At 46.7% G+C, this 21094-nt stretch overlaps 1 protein-coding gene across 2 annotated transcripts in view; it reads right to left on the reverse strand.

The window, feature by feature from the left end:
• Nucleotides 1–1405: 1405 nt before the first annotated feature.
• PXMP2 (peroxisomal membrane protein 2) overlaps nt 1406–21094 on the reverse strand; it is a 33372-nt gene continuing 13683 nt past the window's right edge. The window contains exons 3-5 of one of the 2 annotated variants that reach the window (XM_088463996.1): nt 13610–13772; nt 10457–10576; nt 1406–2173 (exon numbers count right to left, since the gene is read on the reverse strand). In XM_088463996.1, coding sequence (XP_088320122.1) covers nt 1928–2173; nt 10457–10576; nt 13610–13772 — 529 coding nt within the window. In that variant the 3' untranslated portion in view covers nt 1406–1927. Of the gene's footprint in view, nt 2174–2323; nt 4072–10456; nt 10577–13609; nt 13773–21094 lie in introns of those variants that run through there. The other variant, XM_088463997.1, reaches the window with a different exon arrangement.

Consider the following 21094-nt stretch of genomic DNA (forward strand, 5'->3'; position numbering starts at 1 on the left):
GTCTGCAGAGACCCGGCTTTTGCGGAGTGAAAGTGGTCGCTTGGAGATGACGTCATCTCCAAGCACCACTGAAGCCGGACCAATCGGCCGGCTAGCAGCACACTCCAGGTCATCGTGACCCAGAGTGCGCTGTTCTCACAGCAGGGTTTCACGGGCTACGTCCGTGTCAAACCCTGCTAGTTGCCTGGGTTGGATTGCCGGGTTACTCTACCCGGCGATCCAACTCTCTCCCCTTTTACACCAAGGAGCTGCCCGGGTTAACCCTTCAAAAACCCAGGTTTTAGCTCTGGTGTAAAAGGGGTATAAATTACATTTGTCATATTTAGTTAGAGCAATTGCTATTCATATATTATATATACATACTAGTTGATGTGCCCGGTTTCACCTGGGTAGACCTTAGATATTTACTATTTCCATTTCCTTCAACCCATTTTAACTTAACTTATATGCTTAGTACATTTTATGCTTTTGGGGTAAAGGAGCTAATTCGTACCCATTTACATATATTGTGTTTTTTTTTTTTTAAATATGAATGAATTGAAGGTCAGTTATAAGACTTATGCAAACCTTTTTTTCTCTACTTAAACATTTCTGTGTAAACCACATTGGTGGTTCACTCCTCAGTTACTAGGATCACCAGGCTGCTGGGTCATTGTAAAGCAGACCTTGAGGGGGAACTACAGCCTCTTGAACTTAAAAGGGGGTACTGTGATAGTATGAGTGGTGAACATCAACCCTCTCCGAGCACAGCTGGTGAGGACTGTGGCCTTGATGACGTTCCTGTGCAAAGCCTTTACTTTACTTACCATTGCAGAGTTTAGGCAGGTTAAGGTTCAGCAGCAACATCACTGGAACCCACACTTTGAGGAGAAGCTTGTGGCCTGGGAGGCCAGGTTTGTGTTGAGGAACTCCACGGGATAGTGGACCGTGTCATCCATTTGCACTACAGAGTCCCAGGCATCAATACTATACAGTGACTATCACGTTGAGAACTGAAGTAAAGTGTTTTATGTTGTAATGTGTGTATTTGGATGTATACCGGTATTAGGCGCACACACATTAATTGAATCGCATTGTCATTTTTAAGTTGTAATCCACCTTGGGGTGCTACAATTTAATTTTCATTGCAGGAATAGAGAACCCCTTTTACCTTTGCATTATTCTTGAATATATTTTGTTAAAAAATATAAATAAATGAATATAATGTATAAGAATAAACATAGGATTTTATTAGCGATCCCTAAATACAAATGAGAGCAGTTCCTTACTTGTTTTTTAACCCAATGCCCATGGTTAGATTGACAGCAGGATGTTAGGCAGCGGCTGTGACATGTCAGCCGGCATCCTGTGCCTGCTCAGACTCACACTCTTGCTGAGGTGTGCCTGGAGCTCATACTCATAGTGGCAGGGTTACAGTGATATGCTAGAGAGCTGACATACTGGTGCCAGCAAGTTCGCCTTGGCATGTTTTTTCTGTCACAATGGAGTCTCAGATGCACGGGTCTGAGTGGGTGGGCCACTTTCACAACTAAACTACAGGCCATAGTTTGGACATCCCTGATCCAAAGCAACAAACAGCAATGATAACCGGAAAATAGAATGAGAGGAAGGAAAAAAAAAAAAAAGTCATTTAATAGTGCATCTTCTTGCAATACAAAAATACCTATGGGAGCCCAATCCAAGCACAAGAAACCAACCTAACCCAAATGCAACGCTATTAGTGGATCCTGGACACATGGGAGCAGCTATGAATCAGGCCCTAGGTTCGTTTTTGCAGATGGATCTTGCAATTTTCTTACCCTGCACATGCTCTATAGCCAAGTATAGTACTTACAGCGTCTACGGCCGATTCAGAGGCTTAGGTTTATCTGCCACCTCTCCACTTGTCGCTGAGTGGGTGCAACAGGGCAGCAACTGGCTGTTCCTTCTATGCGCTAAGTGATCCCTCAAGCGCGCTGACAGAATTGCAGAGTAGGTTGTACACAGAGTTCTCTTGGACCAAGGATAGATCTGGTGCAAATGCTTGCCGATAGTGTTGATGGCTACTTTCCCAAGCCGATCGATACGGTGGAGTGGCTGCATAGATGCAGTCAACTGAATACAGGCAGAGATCCACATTTCTTCCCAAGAACGCAATGCAGTTAATAATTGCAGCAGAACTCTTTTTCTTAGCCTGCAACAATGATTTTGAACAAAAACAAACTATTTGTTTCCTGGGAGTGCAGTTTTAAATGTAGACTTTAAGTGCGCTATGATAGTAATATTCTGTTAATTTTCTTTAATCAATGAGCAAACACCACCAAGAGGTCAAAACTACATAAAGTAACATTTAAACTTTTATTCAAAGAAAAATATAATAATGTCAAATTCACTTCATATTGAGAAAAGCAAAAAAGGTGCAAAGTACTGGAGAGTAGGGGAAAAAAACAAACCAAACAAAAAACAAAAACCCACCACTGCTAAAGATACTACTAGTACAATAGTCCAGAGTGCAAGGGTCCGGTTTAAATCCTACACTGATTAACAAAAGCAAAATATTTTTAAAATGTGAACAGTCATAGTTCAGTGTCCAGGAATCCAGTAGTTGTTGGCAAGCCGCTGATAAACTGCAGAGAAAAATGAATGCCCATGCATAGGCATCCTATAGGCTATGTATGGATTATCTACATTGGAAACTTTGCTAGATCTACCAAGATCCCTAAAAAGTAGAAGAGAATACACTTTCATTATGTCCAGGCTGGCAAAAGATTCTGGCCTCAAAATGTGTATAAACCAATTACAAGATATTTCAAAGTAGTAATAGCGGAGCAACACCATAATATATAAAAGGGTAACAGTATCCAAGCTAGCCGTGTGTAAGCAGGTTTTAAAATTGATTTCATGTCAAACTTTCCAAACAACCTCTGTTGGCATAGACACTACTGCTACCATGAAGAAGACTTCACTTTTTCAATATCTCTACATTTTATTTTATTACAGCAGGTCGTCCTTTATGTGTAACAAACCACATGATGTAATTTACTCACAATTACAGACTAAAAAAAAACAAAAAACACTGCCCTTGTTGTACAGTACTTTGGGCCTGAGGCAGAGTTGGGAATAGAGTAATATAGAGCAGGTAACTGTGCATCTTAGTAAAAACATGTTGCACTACAGGTTGGGCAGATTTAAAATGTGCAGAGAGATTTAGATTTGAGAGAGGTGTGTCCAAAGTGACATCTAAATTGCAGTGTACAAATAAAGCTGTGCAGTATTTGTGGGCTACATCCAAAATCAGCCAGTATTTACCCCACATGCAAAAAAATGTATGTATTTGCACCCCTTGCATTGCAACATGGTTTGTCCAGGTGCACAGTTACTTGCCATTTCTTAAGGTGCCCATACACGGGACGATTTTTTACACGATCTGGCCAGTTACAACAGGTTGGACAGACCAATCGTGTGAAAATAGGTGAATTTAGTGTGTTGTGAGACCCCTATGTGCGTCCCAGCTATCCTCTAGTTGGATCGCAGATCAGATAGTTTTGCAGAGAGATCTACGATCTTTTGAGTACAATGTGATACACTGCTATGCATCTTATCCTATGATCGTAACGATCAATTGTACACCATTTGACCACATCTTATGAAAAATTTCAAGGGAAGAATTTCAAGGGCAATCGTACAACTCATCTTACCAACTTTGAATCGCACCATGTATGGGGGCATTTACTCTATTCCAAAAACTGAATCAGGCCCTTTATCACTTGAGTGCTTACAGGAGTTTGAAAAGCCACCTTACAGATAGTTTGGTATCCAAGATTTAAACATCTCTACTAGTCATTATGATCACAATGTCACATTTTATTGACAAAAGTACAATTATTAAAAAATATTTATTTGAAACAGAACAGTTAAATTTCTGCAATGGTAAGTAACTGCTGGGAAAGTTTAGTATGATCACTTGCTGGCATTGTATTTCCTCACAATTTGTATATTAAGTGTCAAAGCTGAATTTCGGCGTCATTTTCTGGTGGAAGCCAGGTATGTATACCAGAAGAATGCTACCAAGTTGGCAAACAGCACACGGAACTGAAGAGACATAAAAAGTGGACAACTGTTGAATTATCTAGCAAATAATTTATCATTGAGTACTCATGAAATCCTAAGTCATATTGCTTTCTTTTCTATGATGTATAAAAAAGTACTTAATGTATTTTACATAGGTAATAGTGCATCCAGATAAGGTTGCAGTTTGAAAAAGGGTGCAATCCCACAGTTGCGACAAACATTCCGAAGCCTCTCTGCTCACTACATCATCGTGTTATAGGATTGTGGCTGCCGTGGTATTCCCGAGGCACATAGTCAACTGTAAATCAGCTTGAATGAAAACCCTAACAAAATATTAACAGTGTGTATTAACTTACAAGTATACAGACTGATGTAGATTATTATATGAACGGTCCTCAATGCTGCTGCCAGGCTCATACTCCTCTGCAAATGTACTACATCTGCCTCCCCACTCCTACAAGCCCTGCACTGGCTCCGCTTCCCCTTCAGAACTGAATTCAAGCTCCTCACATTTACTTACAAAGCCTTGACCCAATCCTCTCCCATTTACATCTTGGAACTTAGGGCCTGATTCAGAGCTGGACGCAATTAGCACTCGCTCATCCAGAAAATAGGGGTGGCTATTCAAATGAACCGTTCGCTCTTTGCGGTCTGTTCACGCCTCTAGGTCTGAACGAGCGAACAAAACTTGCGGTCGTTTTTTGAAAAAATACGCCCCCTGGCCGCTCGCATCCTACGTCATGTCCGCTATTTATTAGATTAATCGAGTACATCGACCAGGGTATGAACTGCTCGCTATTCTTGTGGTTGGTTTTTGCTACCACAATTTTGCGAGCAGTTCTGGCTATAAAAAAAACCCAGTGACGTGGTCAATGACGCTGCTGTTTTAATTATGCACACCCTTAAAACGCCCGTTTTGACCTTTAAGCACGCCTGCGTTCGGATCTCCACTCCCCGTTTTCAAGCACCTTCCCCCGTTACCACCCACATACGCCTCCTCCTGTCACTCAAATTATCAGGCATTTGCTATTTTGCGAGCACATGAATTTCGACCGCACTGACTGGTTCGCGCATTCGTATAACGATCCGTACGCATGCGCAGTTGGGCAAACATCACTCAGAGCGAACGAGCGCCCGCTTACGAGCGGCTCTGAATCAGGCCCTTAGCTCCCTTTACACTCCAGCCCAACGACTTCGCGCCACAAATGAATGCTGCCTCTCCACCCAACAGATTACTTCCTACCACTCTCACCTCTAAGACTTTATCAGTGCTACTCCTTTCCTCCGTAATTCACCCTCTCAGACTCTCCACAAAACTTCAAATGGGCTCTCAAGACCCACTGCATTATCAAAGCCTCCCAGCTCTCATCCTAACCCACTGCTCCGTGCTCACTGTCTCTCCCTTCTGTATCACCAGTGTCTGTCTGCCTCTCCCCTTTAGACTGTAAGCGCTCACGAGCAGAGCTCTCTTTCCCTTATGTGCTTTGCCTTCCCTCACTTATACCATCATCTCCTCCACCACTGCCTACAATGGCATCTATCCCTTGGGTATTATGACTGCTGATGCAGCAATGTTTATAAACCATGTCCTGCAATGTTCTGTACTGTATGATTATTATTATCATCATTTATATGGCGCCACAAGTGTTCAGCAGCACCTTACAAAGTACATAAACAAAATTGTTGACTAGTGTCTTACAGAACAATACAGGACCAGGACATGGATAATATACATTGCTACATTAGCAACCATAACACCCACATAAGCAACAGAGCATAAGCAACCAAGTGTTAGGTGCCCTAGTGGTGAGAAGTAGATGAAACTAAAGTAGGGAGAAGCACAAGAGGAGAGGGCCCTGCTCGTAAGAGCTTACATTCTAAAAGGGAGGGGCAGACAAACCAGTTTGACACAGATGGAGTAGATGGGAGTTGAAGGAGCATGTAGCAGAGAGTTAGGATGATAGTTGGCAGGCTTTGATGAAGTAGTGGGTCTTGAGAGCCCGTTTGAAAGATTGCAAAGAGGTGGAGTCTCTGATGGGGAGTGGGAGAGAGTTCCAAAGGTGGGGAGCAGAGTGGGAAAAATCTTGGAGGCAGGAGTGAGAGGAAGTAATTAGCTGGCATGAAAGGCAGCATGCATTAGTTGAACGAAGAGAGCGGACAGGAGAGTGAAGGGAGATGACATCAGAGATGTAAATGGGAGCATTAAGGACTGGTTGGATATGATGTCCTGACGTATGGAATCAATTTTAGATTTAAAGTAGGTAGCAAAGTCAAGGGCAGAGAGCAAGGAAGGGAGACGAGGAGGGTGAGGTCAAAAGGAGGGAGTTGAAAATGGTGAAGAGATGCTGGGGATTAGAGGACAGAGGAGATTAGGTTCTTGAAATATTACTGTTTAGAGAGGGAAAGAGCAGCACTATAGGATGAGAGGATAAATTTGAAATGAGAAAATCTGCCGTAGAGCGTGATCTTCTCCACTGTCGCTCGGCGGTTCGTGAAAACTTTTGCAGGTATCTGGTGCATTTGGAATGCCAGGGTTGAGGAGTAGATCTGCGAGTGTGAATAGTGATCGCCAGAGTCCAGAGCAGAAGTAAGGGAGGCATTGTATAGGGAAGTGGCTTGGAGAGACAGAGACAGAGGGCCAGATTCAGAGACTGATGCTCTGAACGAGCGCTCGCTCTGAATCAGGGAGTTTTTTTGTTCAGCCTCCTGGCCGCTCGCATAGCTGTGGGTGACCACCCACATCTATTGCGAGCGTCCAGGTTGATGGTCGCGATGGTCAAGACCATCACGACTATCGGGCTTGCGACGACACCCTTGTGGTAGGGTCTCGTGGCCACAACCCCAGACCCTAATAGAGCCGGAAGCTCTCTCACTGACATCACTGGTGATGTCAGTGGGGCCGCCCACAAACGGCAGGCATTCGCTTGGGAACGCCTCAGTTTGTGAAGCCACCCCCCGGCCACGCCTACCAAATGGGGCGAGCCGTCGATCACCATCAACAGCTCGCCCCCTTTGGTGCGAGACCCGGAGCGACGGAGCACCCTTCGCTAGCCGGGTCTCGCGCATGCCCAGTGGGCAAACATCGACTCGGTTGCGAGCGCTCAGGAAACTGTCGATAGCCTCAATGTTACGCTTCGTGGTGGTGGCTTTTGGAGGTAGAGGAGGGGAAGGAGAGAGGGACAGGTCAAAAGAGAGAGAAGGTGATGGTCAGAAAGGGGGAATAGGAGTAATCAGAAATATTGCAACAGTGAGTGAAGACCAGATCAAGCAAATGGCCACTCACATGGGAGGGTGAGGAGGTCCATTGAGAGAGGCTCGCAGTGGCGACAGGCTCGCAGTGGCGATGGTCGCCATGGTCACGACCATCGCGGCCATCAAACTGCACGCTCGTATAGGCTGTGGGTGGTGACCCACAGCTATACGAGCGTCCAGGAGGACGCTCCATAATTATGGAGGGCGGCCCTCATTCAGAGCGTGCGCTCTGCTCAGAGCGTACGGCTCTGAATGAGGGCCAAAGTTTGTTGGACAGATTTGAAAGATTATCAGGGTTGCTGTAGTGTGGATGTGAGATTAATTTGGGGGGCCGACATGAATCGAGTGTAGCGATGGTGCGGTCTCTAGTGCTAGTAGTGGAGCCAGTAGAAGGTGGGCAGGGAGGGAGATTAATGCTATGTGGATGGAGGTGGGGTGGGAGGTAGCAGTGATGTAGTAGGACCCCAGTGGAGTATAAGAGAATGAAATTGAGTAATGGGAGAGGATGGGGAGAAAGATAAACAGAGGAGAGGAGATAAGGGGAGGCAGAAGTGGAGGAGATTAGGGGGAAAGGATAAAGGTGGAAGCAAGGGGCAGAACAAAAGATTAGGTAGACACTGAGTGAATATGGAAGTTGAAGAAAACATGGTCATGGTATAGATGAGGGGGAAGAAATAGTTGAAAGTAGGAATGAAAAAAAGAATGTTAGAGTGCAGATTTTCAGAAATGCGAGTAAAAGTACAGTGTGGAAAAAGTGTCTGTACAACAAAAGTTTATTACGGAGTATAATAAAAGTGGAGATTTGGTGGGAGTAGAAATTACATAATAAAATAGACAGTGGTAGGCGCTAGATGATCTAAGACTTAGAAAAAGAGCTAAGGTCAAAGTACATTATTATAGAGGTAAACTGACATTAACACAGATAAGTATGCATTAAGATTACTGTATGTGACTTTGTTTATACTGTTTCTGTCTATGTAAATTGTAAGGCACTGCGGACCCTTTGTGGCACCATATAAATAAAGAACAATGACTTCAGGGGATTGAACCTTTTATGCTCTTCCATAAAATGGTGTCTTACATTTAATCCAATTTTGTAAAGAAGGTCTCTGTTAAAATAGAAATAGAACAAATCTATCTCAGTGGCCAGCTTTCACTTACAGTATAGCCTCAAAGTTGGACCTTCCCAGCTCCAGAGAGAAGAGGAATTCCAAAAGGGGAATTTAAGGTCCTGCTTAGACTGTAGGTCAATAAATCTGCTGTACTGAGCGGTGTCCTGTCAATATACTACTATTTGGAAGGGAGTTTATTTACTGTATGTTAAAAATTGCCCACTTTTAAATCTTCAAAAACACAAACTATGATCAGTTTACTTTAAGGAACAGATGTGTCCTTACACATCTAGCCTCAATACGCCACGCAGCGTGACTTGCCTGGTCCAGTGCTACTCTGCTAGCGCCGAGGCACTATTTTTGCAGAAAAATCGCAAAAGCAGACTGCTGATTAATTTGATATGTGACACTTGTATATCTGTGTGCACCAAATTCTTTATTTGAAGCACAACGAAACTTGGAATAAAAAAAAAAGCTGCGGCCGCTACATTGTAACACTTGGTATACAGATTCAATGACACATTCGCACACAGATATACAAGTGTCACATATCAAATTATCTCCTTGCAACTTATGATGCATTTTCAGCAAAAAAAAGATGCCCCGGCGCTAGCAGAGTCCCGTGGGACCTGGAGCGCAGAGAGGGGCTTTTTAGCGCGACTGCAAAGGTGTGTAAGGACACATCTGTACAAAAAATCCAATTAGTGTATATGTTCTCAAGCTCTGTCCTCAAGGGACCCCAACAGTCCAGGTTTTAGAGATATCCATTGTTAAGCACAGGTGGTTAAATCATATTGGCTGAGGTACTAATGAAGCTACCTGTGGTCAAGCATAGATATCCTTAAAACTTGGACTTTTAGGGTGCCTTTAGGACCAAGTTTATGAACCTCTGGTATATGACTAGCTGAGTTCAGATACCCTAGAGCAATGTTTCCAAAACTAATTCCTCAGGGAGCACTAACAGTGCATGCAGGACCGGCTCACGGTACATTCGACCAGTGTGGTCGAACAGGGGTGCCAACCCATAGAGGGCGCACCCCTCCCAACCATCCAGATTTCAGCGGGACAGTCCCACTTTTCGGGCACTGTTCCACCAGTGGGCGCAGTGTCCCGCGGGTTTCTCCGGAGGTTGCACCACCGCAGCTGTGCCAGACTCCGGAGAAGCTGAACGGATGCCATTCAGTGCAGGAAAAAGGCTGAGCTCGCCCCCAGCCAGACATTACACAGGAGGCTTGCCATACGGCCACACCCACAAATAATGTCACATTTAGGGGTGTGGCCTGATAATTAGGCCATGCCTCATTTTGGTCACACACAGGGATAACGGGTGTCTCAGTCCTGTTCTGCACAGGGTGCTGCTCCTACTGAATCCGGCCCCGAGTGCATGTTTTCCAGGTTCCTCACAGAATCACAAGTGAAATAATTAGCTCCACCTGTGGATCTTTTGATATGTGCCTGTAATGAATATACCTGTGCAACAACTAGGAAAAAAGGAAACCATTCACTGTTAAGGCCCCCATACATCAGCAATCAATTGTGGCAATTCTGAATTTTGCAGATGATTGTGTAAAAAATAGTTATATCAGATTGTCCAACATGATGGATTTCACAGATGAATTGGGGATGTAGAATGCTATTGTATGGTAACATTCAGCAGATTTGCAGAGCGTTATTAGTAAAATGATGGGCCTTTCAAGATGGGCAGATCTGTATTTGCTGAAATCGATCTGCAAATCACTGAAAAAGATCTGTAATGTATGGGTGCAGAATGCTAGATTGGGAAATCCTAAAATCAAGCAACAAATCTTTACATTTTTCCAGTGTGTTTTTTCTGATTGATGTATGGGAAGGCCTTTAGTGCCCCTGAGGAAGGAATTTGGGAAACAATGCCCTAGAGACAGCTAAGGCTGCACCAATTTACAATAAATTCTACGTCTAGTTTGTGAATAGTAGATTAAACCAAATAATATAATTATGCATGGTAGCAGAATATAAATTAGTAATGGGAATACAAAGATTGTGAAAGAAAAAACTGCCCTTACCTGCACAGGAATGTAGTTCAAATTGATGAACTGAAATGGCGTCCAAACTTTCCAATTCATCTTTAATGCTGACCAATAACCATCCTTTAGCTTCTGATTCAACGTGCTCAGGTCTTTACCCTGAAGAACAAATTGGGAACAAAATTAATAGAATGGTACACACAGCCATGCTGCCTATCTCAGGGCAACTGATGGTCACAAAGGTGATCAGATGCCGATGATGGCAGGAGGAGTCTTTTTGCCACAGACACCTCCTGTTGCATTACCATATGTTAGCATCCCTGCTGCATCCAAAGACGCAGCTTGTGATGCTAATTGTTCCATCTTTGAATCAGGCCCTTAAAAAGAAATGTATATAAATTATTATCCTCAGCATTCTCAGTCAATGCGACAAATGCTAGGACCATGCTGGAACCCTGGCTGAAAACGAAAAAGCAACAATTAAATTGCTTGTCTCATAAAAAAGGTCTGCCTAGCTAGCATGTACAATAGACCATATGTGACTGATGGTCAGGCAGTATGAGAGCAAAATATTAACTGCCTTTAGTTTGCTAAGGATGGACTTTGGCAAGTCTGTAAGTGCACCCCGGAGGGAGGGCAAGCATGTGTAAAAAGGTTTAAGAAATGCAGTTTGAGAATATTTAGGCTACAGCCCTATATATGCCTCCCCCTCCCTTCCTTTTAAAATTTATAAGATACAGTGCAATATTAGAAATTGACAAACATTTTTGAGCAGAAATGTTAAATGTATCCAAGCAGGTTTTAAGATAGATTTAATGGCAGAAAATGTAGAAAATCTGTTTTTTCTTTTTTTTTTTTTTGTTATTGACTTAGGGCCTAATTCCGAGCCGGACGCTCTGACAAGAGCGCTCGCTCTGAATCAGGGCCCTCCTACCTAAAAATGGAGCGGCCTCCTGGCCGCTCGCATAGCTGTGGGTGACCACCCACAGCTATAGCGAGCGGCCATGATTATGGTTGCGATGGTCAAGACTATCGCGACCATCGGGCTTGCGACGAGACCCTGCGGTAGGGTCTCGCTGCCGCAAGCCCAGGAGTGCTTTTGGCTCTATCAGAGCCAAAAGCACTCCCACTGACCTCACTAGTGAGGTCAGTGGGGCCGGCCCCAGAAACGCCTCCGTCTGGGCAGCCACGCCCACCAAAGGGGGCGTGCTGTCACTCACCATCGACAGCACGCCCCCTTTGGTGCAAGAACCATAGCGACAGCTTGGCTGTCGCTATGCGGGTCTCGCGCATGCGCACGTCGGAGCTCCCTCCGTCGTGCGCATGCGCACTAGGGCACCATTGACTCAGGGCTCGCGAGCGGGTCTGAATCAGGCCCTTAATTATATAGCACCAACCATTGAAAAAAAAAAAAAAAACAGTTATAAAACCAGATGAAATATGCAGATTTGTTAATAAAATCATACTAATAAGTTGTGTTCACGCTAGTGCAGGCAGGTGGCAGGGCGCCTGTCAGAAAAGGGCACGGTCACTCAGAAAAGAGGAGTGTCCTTGAGTCACACCCTTTTTTTCATCACTGTAGGGGGTGCAGCCAGTACTCAGATGCTGGGCTGCCTCCAAGCTCTCTCTGAAGCGTGAATAGATGCAGTGTGCGCATGGCATCTATTCACTTACTGGCGATTGTTATTTACACATTTTGATTTAAAAATAAATAAAAATAAATGTATATATGCATGTTAAATATATATCTTTATATACATAAAATGAGAGAAGTCAGCAGCAGGGGCGATTCTAAGGTTCACCCATCAATCACTGGCTAGGAGGGGGGGGAAAAGAGACCAGGGGGGGGGGGTTCTGCTACAGTGCAATCAGCAGTCCAGGTTGGTCGGTGATCCTATTAGGATCGCTTATCGCAGCCACCCCCTGCAACACCTGTAGCTGTAGCTTCCCTGAGACCAGTGAGATTGGGCAGCAGGAATACTGCCAGTCTTCCTGCGGCTGGACAATATTTTTAGGGTCGCCCCACTTCTGTACACAGCCCTGCTGGCAGAAGGAGGCTGGGGCAGTTGCCAAGGAAACCGAGGGGACAGAAGCCATAATGTAAAGTACAAGTATGTTATCCGTCTGGCTAGATAGTAATAAGAAATTAAACATATGTACTAAGTAGTCTCCAAATAATTAAGAAAAACAACTAATTAAATTACATGGTTTAATGAATTTGTTTTTGGAGGAAAATACTACAAGGACAACATTTTAAATACCAAGTTAAGGTTTTGAAAAAAAAAAAAAAAGTGCTATTTGATAAAGTTGTCTTCAACTTTATTTACATGTTTTTTGTTCAGTCACAACCATTCAATAACGCCATTTAAAAATAAATAAAGCTACATTAATTTTTGTTGTTCTAAATATATCCATGTAAGAAGATGACTTTCACATTGAATGTCAGGGAGACTCCCTGAAATAGTGGTGACTGGGGTGGGTGGGTGCAACAGTGATGATGTCATCACTCACTACCCATCATGGATGAAACACTGGGGAGAAGAATAGGGAGGATGAGTGCCACATGATGGCTACATGATTATGTGCCCAAAGATGTATAATGAACAACAGGCAATCTGTGCCAATTTATTAAAGATATGTGCCAAATTACAGGGGGTGTGCACCCAAGGACTTGTGCTAGATTGCAGGAGATGTGTGATGATTTGTATGAACCTGGTGGAAAAGAGTGTAAGGGGGCAATTTATAATGCTAGAAGTAGTAGAATGCAGCATACTTGTAATGTACATATGGATGCAAGCCGATTTTATGACACCTCTCAGACAGAGCAGCACGCCCTCTTCAGCGTCAAAGAACATTGGTGTTAGCATTTCAGGGAAACTGTGCATTTTAAAAAGTTGGCAAGTACGCGTTACAGGCACATCAACATCAAAAAACTAAATCATTTAAACATGAATATACTCAATTAATTTGCAATATTTCCATTTCATAAAATAAAAATCCAACAAATGTCTTCTCATTGAAAGTTTGTAAAATGAGGGGAAGAATGACCAATAAATAAAAGGTATTTTGAATGGTCTTATAACGATATTTAAATACGGGCTGTAAGCATCTGAATAATTACCATTAATATACAAAGTATTCTGTCTTACTTCACGAGTATAAAGACTAGAAAGAAAGAGAAGAAACACTCACTTCTAAAAAATTCATCACAATGAAAAAGAGAAGCAGGAAAGCTGGGGCAATGATTAATCGGTCAAGCAGAAGGCGACGGAGTCCAGCTAGTGGCACAGAGGAAGGGATCAATTGTTCCAGGAACAGGTAGAAGTAGTGAGACAGTGGTCCCGTGAAGCAGAGTCTAGGGAAGACAACAAATTCTTCTTCAATGCTAATAATATTATTATTATTGATTGGAATATACTCCTAGAACGGTCATTACAGATACACGCTACCTAAAGTTACTATATAATTAAAGCTAAATGGATTTTTTCACTTACCAAGCAAATATTACGGACTCTCCTCCCCCCACCCCCCAAAAAAAGGACAATATATAGTATTCAGTCACTAAGGGCCTGATTCAGACCCGGTCGCAAGCGCTGAGCGCTCGCAACCGGGTCGATGGTGGCCCAGAGCACATGCGCGAGATTCCGGGACTCGTACCAAAGGGGCGTGCTGTCGATGTTGAGTGACAGCACGCCCCCTTTGGCGGGCGGGCCGGGGGGTGGCTGCCCAGACGGAGGCGTTCCCATGAGAACGCCTACAGTCTGTGGGTGGCCCCACTGACATCACAGGTGATGTCAGCGGGAGAGCTTTCGGGTTCTCTGGGGCTTGCAGCCATGAGACCCTACCACAAGGGTCTCGTCGCAAGCCTGATGGTCGCGATGGTGTTGACCATCGCGACAATCATCATGGCTGCTTGCTATAGCTGTGGGTGGTCACCCACAGCTATGCGAGCGCCAGGAGGCTGTTCTAAAAAAAAAAAAAAAAAAAAAAAAAAAAAGGCGGACCCTGAGGTGCCTTAGGACACTTGCAGGGGTGCCTCAGGTTGGTGGTCCAGCACCAAATTAAATTATTTATGATGTAAATATGTGGACATACAGAAGCTTAAACCTGTCCACCACCACATTACTTAAAAAGGTGCCTACACATTTGGCAATGTGCTCACGATCCGGCGATGTGTCAGATTTCCTCTTGAACTCTTCCCAGCAGCTCCCCGGCAGTCGTGGGCACGTTTTGGTGTAAAAAAAAAAACTGACCAATGTGACAAATGATCTATCGTGCCTCCTAACTATTCCAGTGCTTCGTAACTGAGATGGTCAGATCTGCCCTACAGCACGGCAGATCTGAAGATGCAATGTACGACCAGCGTGTACGCGCATCTGCATCATGATCATGAGTGGAAACTCACGATTTGGGCATATTTTACACAATTTGTCGTCACGATTCTTTGGAATTGGGCAAATCGTGTAAACAAAAAAAAAGAAAAAAAAAGAATCGCCAAGTGTGTAGGCATCTTAACCCAAGGATGACAGGTAAGCACAATTTACTTCACTTTATTAAATTTTTTTCTGAATTTCTCAATAACAAACGTTTGGCTTAGCGGTGCCGTGAAAGCAATGCTGTTACTCTAGGGCACCTTGATTCAAAAAAAGTTTGTGAACCTCTGCACTAAGTAATAACTAGAAATGTAGTACTAGCATTTACAAACATGATTCAAATAGTACACATGTGTAAACCATATCCATCAATTCATGCATGTCCAAAACAAGCCTTGATAGCGCACATATTTATAGCAGAAAACTAGAACTAAATAAAGTGCATTGGAATATATGAGGGCTGAGTGAAAAGTAATGAGACTGCCTCTTTTTTGTCCCATAGGTAGACATGGCAATGCTATGCTGGTAATTGTGAAGCTCATACGTTGTCTTTGTTTTGTCACAGTGAGTGGAAGATGTACATTTCGTCATGGCGGATGAGGAAGACGTGTCTGAGTTTACGTCAGAGATGGGTGATTGAATTTTGTGTTTAGTATATCTTGTAAAAGATAAGTGACAAACGCTTCCTTCATCAATGCAATAATATTTATCTGGAGGCCGATGTTCCCACCTAGTTAAGAATTAATTAAGTTACAAATTACTCCTTCAAAAATCTTAAAAGAAAAGCTGCATCACAGGCTACACAAATCTTATTAACTGCTTCTCTTGCACACCAGCTACAGTCTCTACACCTCCTTCTTGGGCTCTCTGGGCCTGATTCAGACCCGGTCGCAAGCGCTGAGCACTTGCAACCGGGTCGATGTTTGCCCACTGGGCATGCGCACGACGGAGCTGGCTCCGTCTTGCGCATGCGCAAGACCCGGCTAGCGATTGGTGCTCCGTCGCTCCAGGTTTCGCACCAAAGGGGGCGAGCTGTCAATGGCGACTGACAGCTCGCCCCGTTTGGTAGGCGTGGCTTCACAAACGGAGGCTTTCCCAAGCGAACACCTGCCGTTTGTGGGCGGCCCCACTGACAGTCACCAGTGATGTCAGTGGGAGAGCTTCCGGCTCTATTAAAGCCAGAAGCTCTCTAGGGCTTGGGGTCACGAGACCCTACCACAAGGGTCTCGTCGCAAGCCCGATGGTCGTGATGGTCTTGACCATCGCGACCATCATCCTGGCGTTTGCATTAGCTGTGGGTGGCAACCCACAGCAATGCGAGCACCCAGGAGGCCGCTCCATTGAAAAAAAAAAAAAGACGCCCTGATTCAGAGCGAGCACTCTGTCAGAGCGTACGTCTCGCCCACTGTCCCTGACTCCACTCTTGCAACTTAGACCCGTTTTATGCGCCCATGCCAATGGCTACAGGTTACAGCTTACGCTGAATATTTCCATTACACACCTTTCATCAGTGGCGGTGTTCTCTTTTTGTGTTTATAAGCACTACAAATGTAAGGAAAATGAACTGTCATGGGTGGTGCACTATTAATTAAAACATAACTTTTAATAAATTATAGTTTAATACCAATTATATAGAAAAGAAAGCAGCGAAAATTAGTAAAATATAGAGATATATAATAGAGATAGAAAATGAGATTTAAAAATAAGTGGCAGCCAGGGGCGGATTGGGCCACCGGGACACCGGGCCATTTCCCGCTGGGCCGGTCCCTTTGTTGCCTTTAGTGGCTGGTGGCCGTCCTTTACTCACCCTCCTGCCAGCTGCCACGATCGGAGCTCAGCTCAGCTCCAATCGGCCAGAAATAGTACACTTTAAAAAAAAAATAATGGCTGTCGGGGGAGCTACTGCGCATACCCAGCCGCAGCAGCTCCTCCCATAAGCCTTTGCGGAGCCAGTCAGTCACCACTGATGGCTCCGCCTCCAGCCCGACCGAAGGCCCGCCTCCAGGACATCTCCATTTGCACTGCAGTGTGGTGTGACTGATCTGCAAGCAGCCATCCCAACATCCCAGCCTAGACAGAAGGTAGGTAGTCAAAATATACTGTATATGTTGAAATAATACCCAGCTCTCTCCCCCTATCCCACACTGCTCCAAAAACAACCCCCCAATCGCGGCACCCCCTGCCCCCCCCCCACACACACAGGTCTTCTTTCCTGTTCCTCATAGATCCAGACACTTCCCCTACCCCCAACAGCGGCACCCCCTCCCCCCCCTCCCAACACACACACACACACACACAGGACCTCTTACCTGCTCCTTACTTCATTGCTCCAGACACTCCCCCCCCCCCCCTCCCCCTCCCCCCCCAATCGCGGCACCCCCGAGCCCCCCCTCCCCCACACACAGGACCTCTTACCTGCTCCTCACCTTATTGCTCCAGACACTTGCCCCCCTACCCCAATCGTGGCACCCCTGACCCGCTCCCCCTCCCCCACAGGACCCCTTACCTGCTCCTCACCTCATTGCTCCAGACCCCCTCCCCCCCCCCCCACACACACACACACGTCCTAGCTCCAGACACTCCCCCCCCCCCCCACACAATTGCGTCATCCTTGACCCACACCCCCTCCCCCACACACGCACACACACACTGGTACTCTTTCCTGCTCCTCATCTCATAGCTCCAGGCACTCCCCCCCCCACACATAAATAGGTCCCCCTTTCCTGCTCCTCTCCTCGTAGCTCCAAACATTTCCCCCACCCCCATCCGCAGCCTCCCCTCCACACACACTCACACAGGACCCCTTTCCTGCTCTCTCCTTATAGCTCCAAACACTCCCCCGCCCCATCCACGGCACCCCCGACTCCCCACACAGGTCCCCTTTCCTGCACTCTCTTCATAGCTCCAAATGCTTCCCCCACCCCAATCCGCAGCCCCACTTCCCCCCCACACACACAGGTCCCCTTTGCTGCTCATAGCTGCTAATATTCCCCACCCCCAATCACGGCGCACACACACACACACACACACACACACACACACACTTTCCCCACTTCCATCTGTGGCACCCCCGACAACCCTCCTCACCACACATGTCCCCTTTCCTGCTCTCTCCTCACAGCTCCAAACACTTCACCCACCCTCATCCTCGGCGCCCCCCATCCCCCTCCCCCACACACGTCTTCTTAACTGGTAGAATAGTGTAAGTGACTAGGGTCCTCATTTATTAATGAGTGATGAAACTCGTTGTGTATGATAATAGTTCTCCAGCCAATCACCCTCCCAACTGTCATCTGTTTGGCCAGAGCACCATTATCATACGTAATGAGTTGTATCACTTGTTGTGAATGATGGAACTCGTTAATAAATGAGGCCCTTAAAAAGATTTACTTTTTCTGAAATGTGTACAGTATGTCCGTAAGTGAGGCGGTGATGTGCTGTTATTTTGTCAGTAGTGTTCTCTGGGGACGATTCAATTCAGTGTGATGTTGAATAGCCCGGAAAGGAGCTATTCAATTGACCGTTCTGTTAAGTCCGACTGAGAGGATTTCTGCTTGCACCCTCCTGAGGTGAGAGCAGAAATCCTACAGCATTGTGGCCGTTACTTTGGTCGGAGGATGCCGGTTAGCGCGACTAAATACCCAGCTTAAGGCGCGGTCACTGGCATTCCCGACTTAAGTGGTTCTAGTCAGACTTAACAGTGCGGTCAATTGAATAGCTCCAGTAACTCCTTCCCGGGGCTATTCAACATCGCACTGAATTGAATCGCCCCCTGTGCTAGTGTATACAGGTGGATCTGTTTACAGGTTATGCTGGCAACTGTGGTCGGAGAATAATGTGCAGTCATGTGATCTAGCGTTCCTACTAGACTGTTTCAGCGGGGCTATTTCTAAAGGGCAGAAAGCACCCTGCCCTACGGCGCAGCGCCCTTCTGAAACAAGCCTGGGGGTTCTGTCCCCACCCGCAGACCGCAGTGTCCCGTGGGTGGGGTAAATAGTGGTGCAGCGGTCTGCGTCGGTGAGTGGATGCTGGGCGCATGCTCCCAGCATCCATTCACAGTGACCGCAGCGCTTGGGAGCACGCCCCAAAGACTGACATAAAGGGGAGGTGTCATAAAGACACGCCCCCTTTTCCTTGACCATGGCTCTTTTCGGACGCGCGCCTTAGGCACGCGCAGAAGTGCCCTTTCTCTAGGTCCGGCACCGGATCTAGGGCCTGATCCAGACCCAGTGGCAAGCGCTGTGTGCTTGCAAGCGGCCCGATGTTTAGGCACTGCGCATGCACCGCGTCCAGCGAGTGCGAGCCCCGTCGAGCGACTGAAGTTCAGTCGCTACGGGGCTCGCAACAACACGGGGCGGTGTCAATGGTGAGTGACAGCTCGCCCCATTTTGTGGGCGGTTAGGGGGGGTGGCTGGACAAACGAAGGCTTTCCCTTAGGAACGCCTGGCATTTGTAGGGAGGCCTTACTGACATCACTACTGATGTCAATAGTGGACTTCCTGCTCTATTAGAGCAGGAAGTCCACTCGGCCTTGCGGCAGCCTAGACCCTACCGTAGGGTCTCATCGCAAAGTCGATGGTCGCGATTGTCTCCTGGCCGCTCGCACAAGCTGTGTAGGAATCGGTATCCCGGCTGCCGCATGGCCGGGAGCTTGAATCCCAGCAGCAACAGCCCGACAAACCAGCAGAGCCCGGCAGAGGAAGCCCGACAGCACTGTAAATCCCGATCGTCCTAAGGTAGGTATCTACTAACCTAACCCCCTTAACCCTAACCCTCCTTAAGGGTGCCTAACCCTAACCTCCCCCCCTGTGCCTTACCTTAATCCCCCCTTCCCCTAGCCTAACCCTCCCGGGGGGGTGCCTAACCCTAACATCCCCCCGGGGGTGCCTAACCCTAACCCTCCCTCCCCCTAGCCTGACCTTAACCCTCCCGGGGGGGTGCCTAACCCCAAGTCCCCCCCGGGGGCCCTAAACCTAACCCTCCCCCCCGTGGCTGTCCGCTCGCGGCGCCCGGCATCCCGATCGAATATGATAGTCGGGAAGCCGGCTGCCGGTATTAAGGCAGCCGGCTTCCCGATTGTATACCGCTGTGGGTGGTCTCCCACAGCTTTGCGAGCGCCTGGAGAACAACAAAAAAAACCCCCAAAAAAACAAAACAATCCCAGCGTGTGGGCAGTAGCAGAGAGTGGGTCTGAATCAGGCCCTTAGAGTGAACACAGGGCCTGATTCAGACCCGCTCGCAAGTGTTATGCGCTCGCGAGCGGGTCGATGTTTGGCCACTGCGCATGCCGGAGCTGGCTCTGGCGTGCACATGCGCGAGCCCCGGCTAGCGACGGGCCCTCTGTCGCTCCAGGTCTCGCACCAAAATGGGGCAGCTGTCAATTTTGATCAACAGCTCGCACTGTTTTGGAGGCGGGCAGGGGGGGGGGGGGTGGCTGGCCAAACGGTGGCGTTCCCGACGGAACGCCTGACGTTTGGGGGCAGCCCCACTGACATCACGAGTGATGTCAGTGGTGAGCTTCCGGCTCTATTAAGAGCCAGAAGCTCACTGGGGCTTGCAGGAACGAGACCCGACCGCAAGGGTCTCGTCGCAAGCCCCGATGGTCGCGATGGTCGAGACCATCGCGACCATCATCTGGCCGCTCGCAATAGCTGTGGGTGGTCACCCACAGCTATGCGAGCGGCCAGGAGGCCGCACAAAAAAAAAATATGCCCTGATTCAGAGCGAGCGCTCTTTGAGTGTCCGGCTCTGAATCAGGGCCACTATGATCTATGGTGTCCAACCATGTTAGTGAGTATTAGTAAATATGAATGTCCCTTTTGTAGTTATATTATATAGCAAGCACCAGTATGACATAGTATACAGCATTGTGGGCCTTATTCTGAGTCAGATGCAGCAGCAATGTTGGACGCAGTGGAGTGGTGTTTGTTGTCTGAGTTACACCACATACATACTGAAGGTGTTTGTACAGATATGCAGTACAGATTTGGACACACAAAGAAGTGCATCAGAAATGTGTTGGCCTGTTTGGTTACACAGGATTGGCTAATCAGACGCAGATGTAACGATGGGCGTGCTATTGGAGTGACACAGGAGTGCTGAGGAAAGTGGTTGTGTGCAGAGACGCTGAATCGCTCACATTGGAGGCCATACTTATTTGGATGATCTGCCCCTAGCATAGGGCTGGTGCAAGTTTCAATGGCGCAACTGTCGTTGGCGTCTGAAGCTGCACAAAGCATGATTGCAGCATCTGTGCACACTGACAGTGGGTGTCTTTGTCCTTGCACATTCAGATGCATGGATG

This window comes from Taudactylus pleione, unplaced genomic scaffold (assembly GCF_031769625.1).
Source record: "Taudactylus pleione unplaced genomic scaffold, aTauple2 ptg001552l, whole genome shotgun sequence".
Lineage (NCBI taxonomy): Eukaryota > Metazoa > Chordata > Amphibia > Anura > Myobatrachidae > Taudactylus > Taudactylus pleione.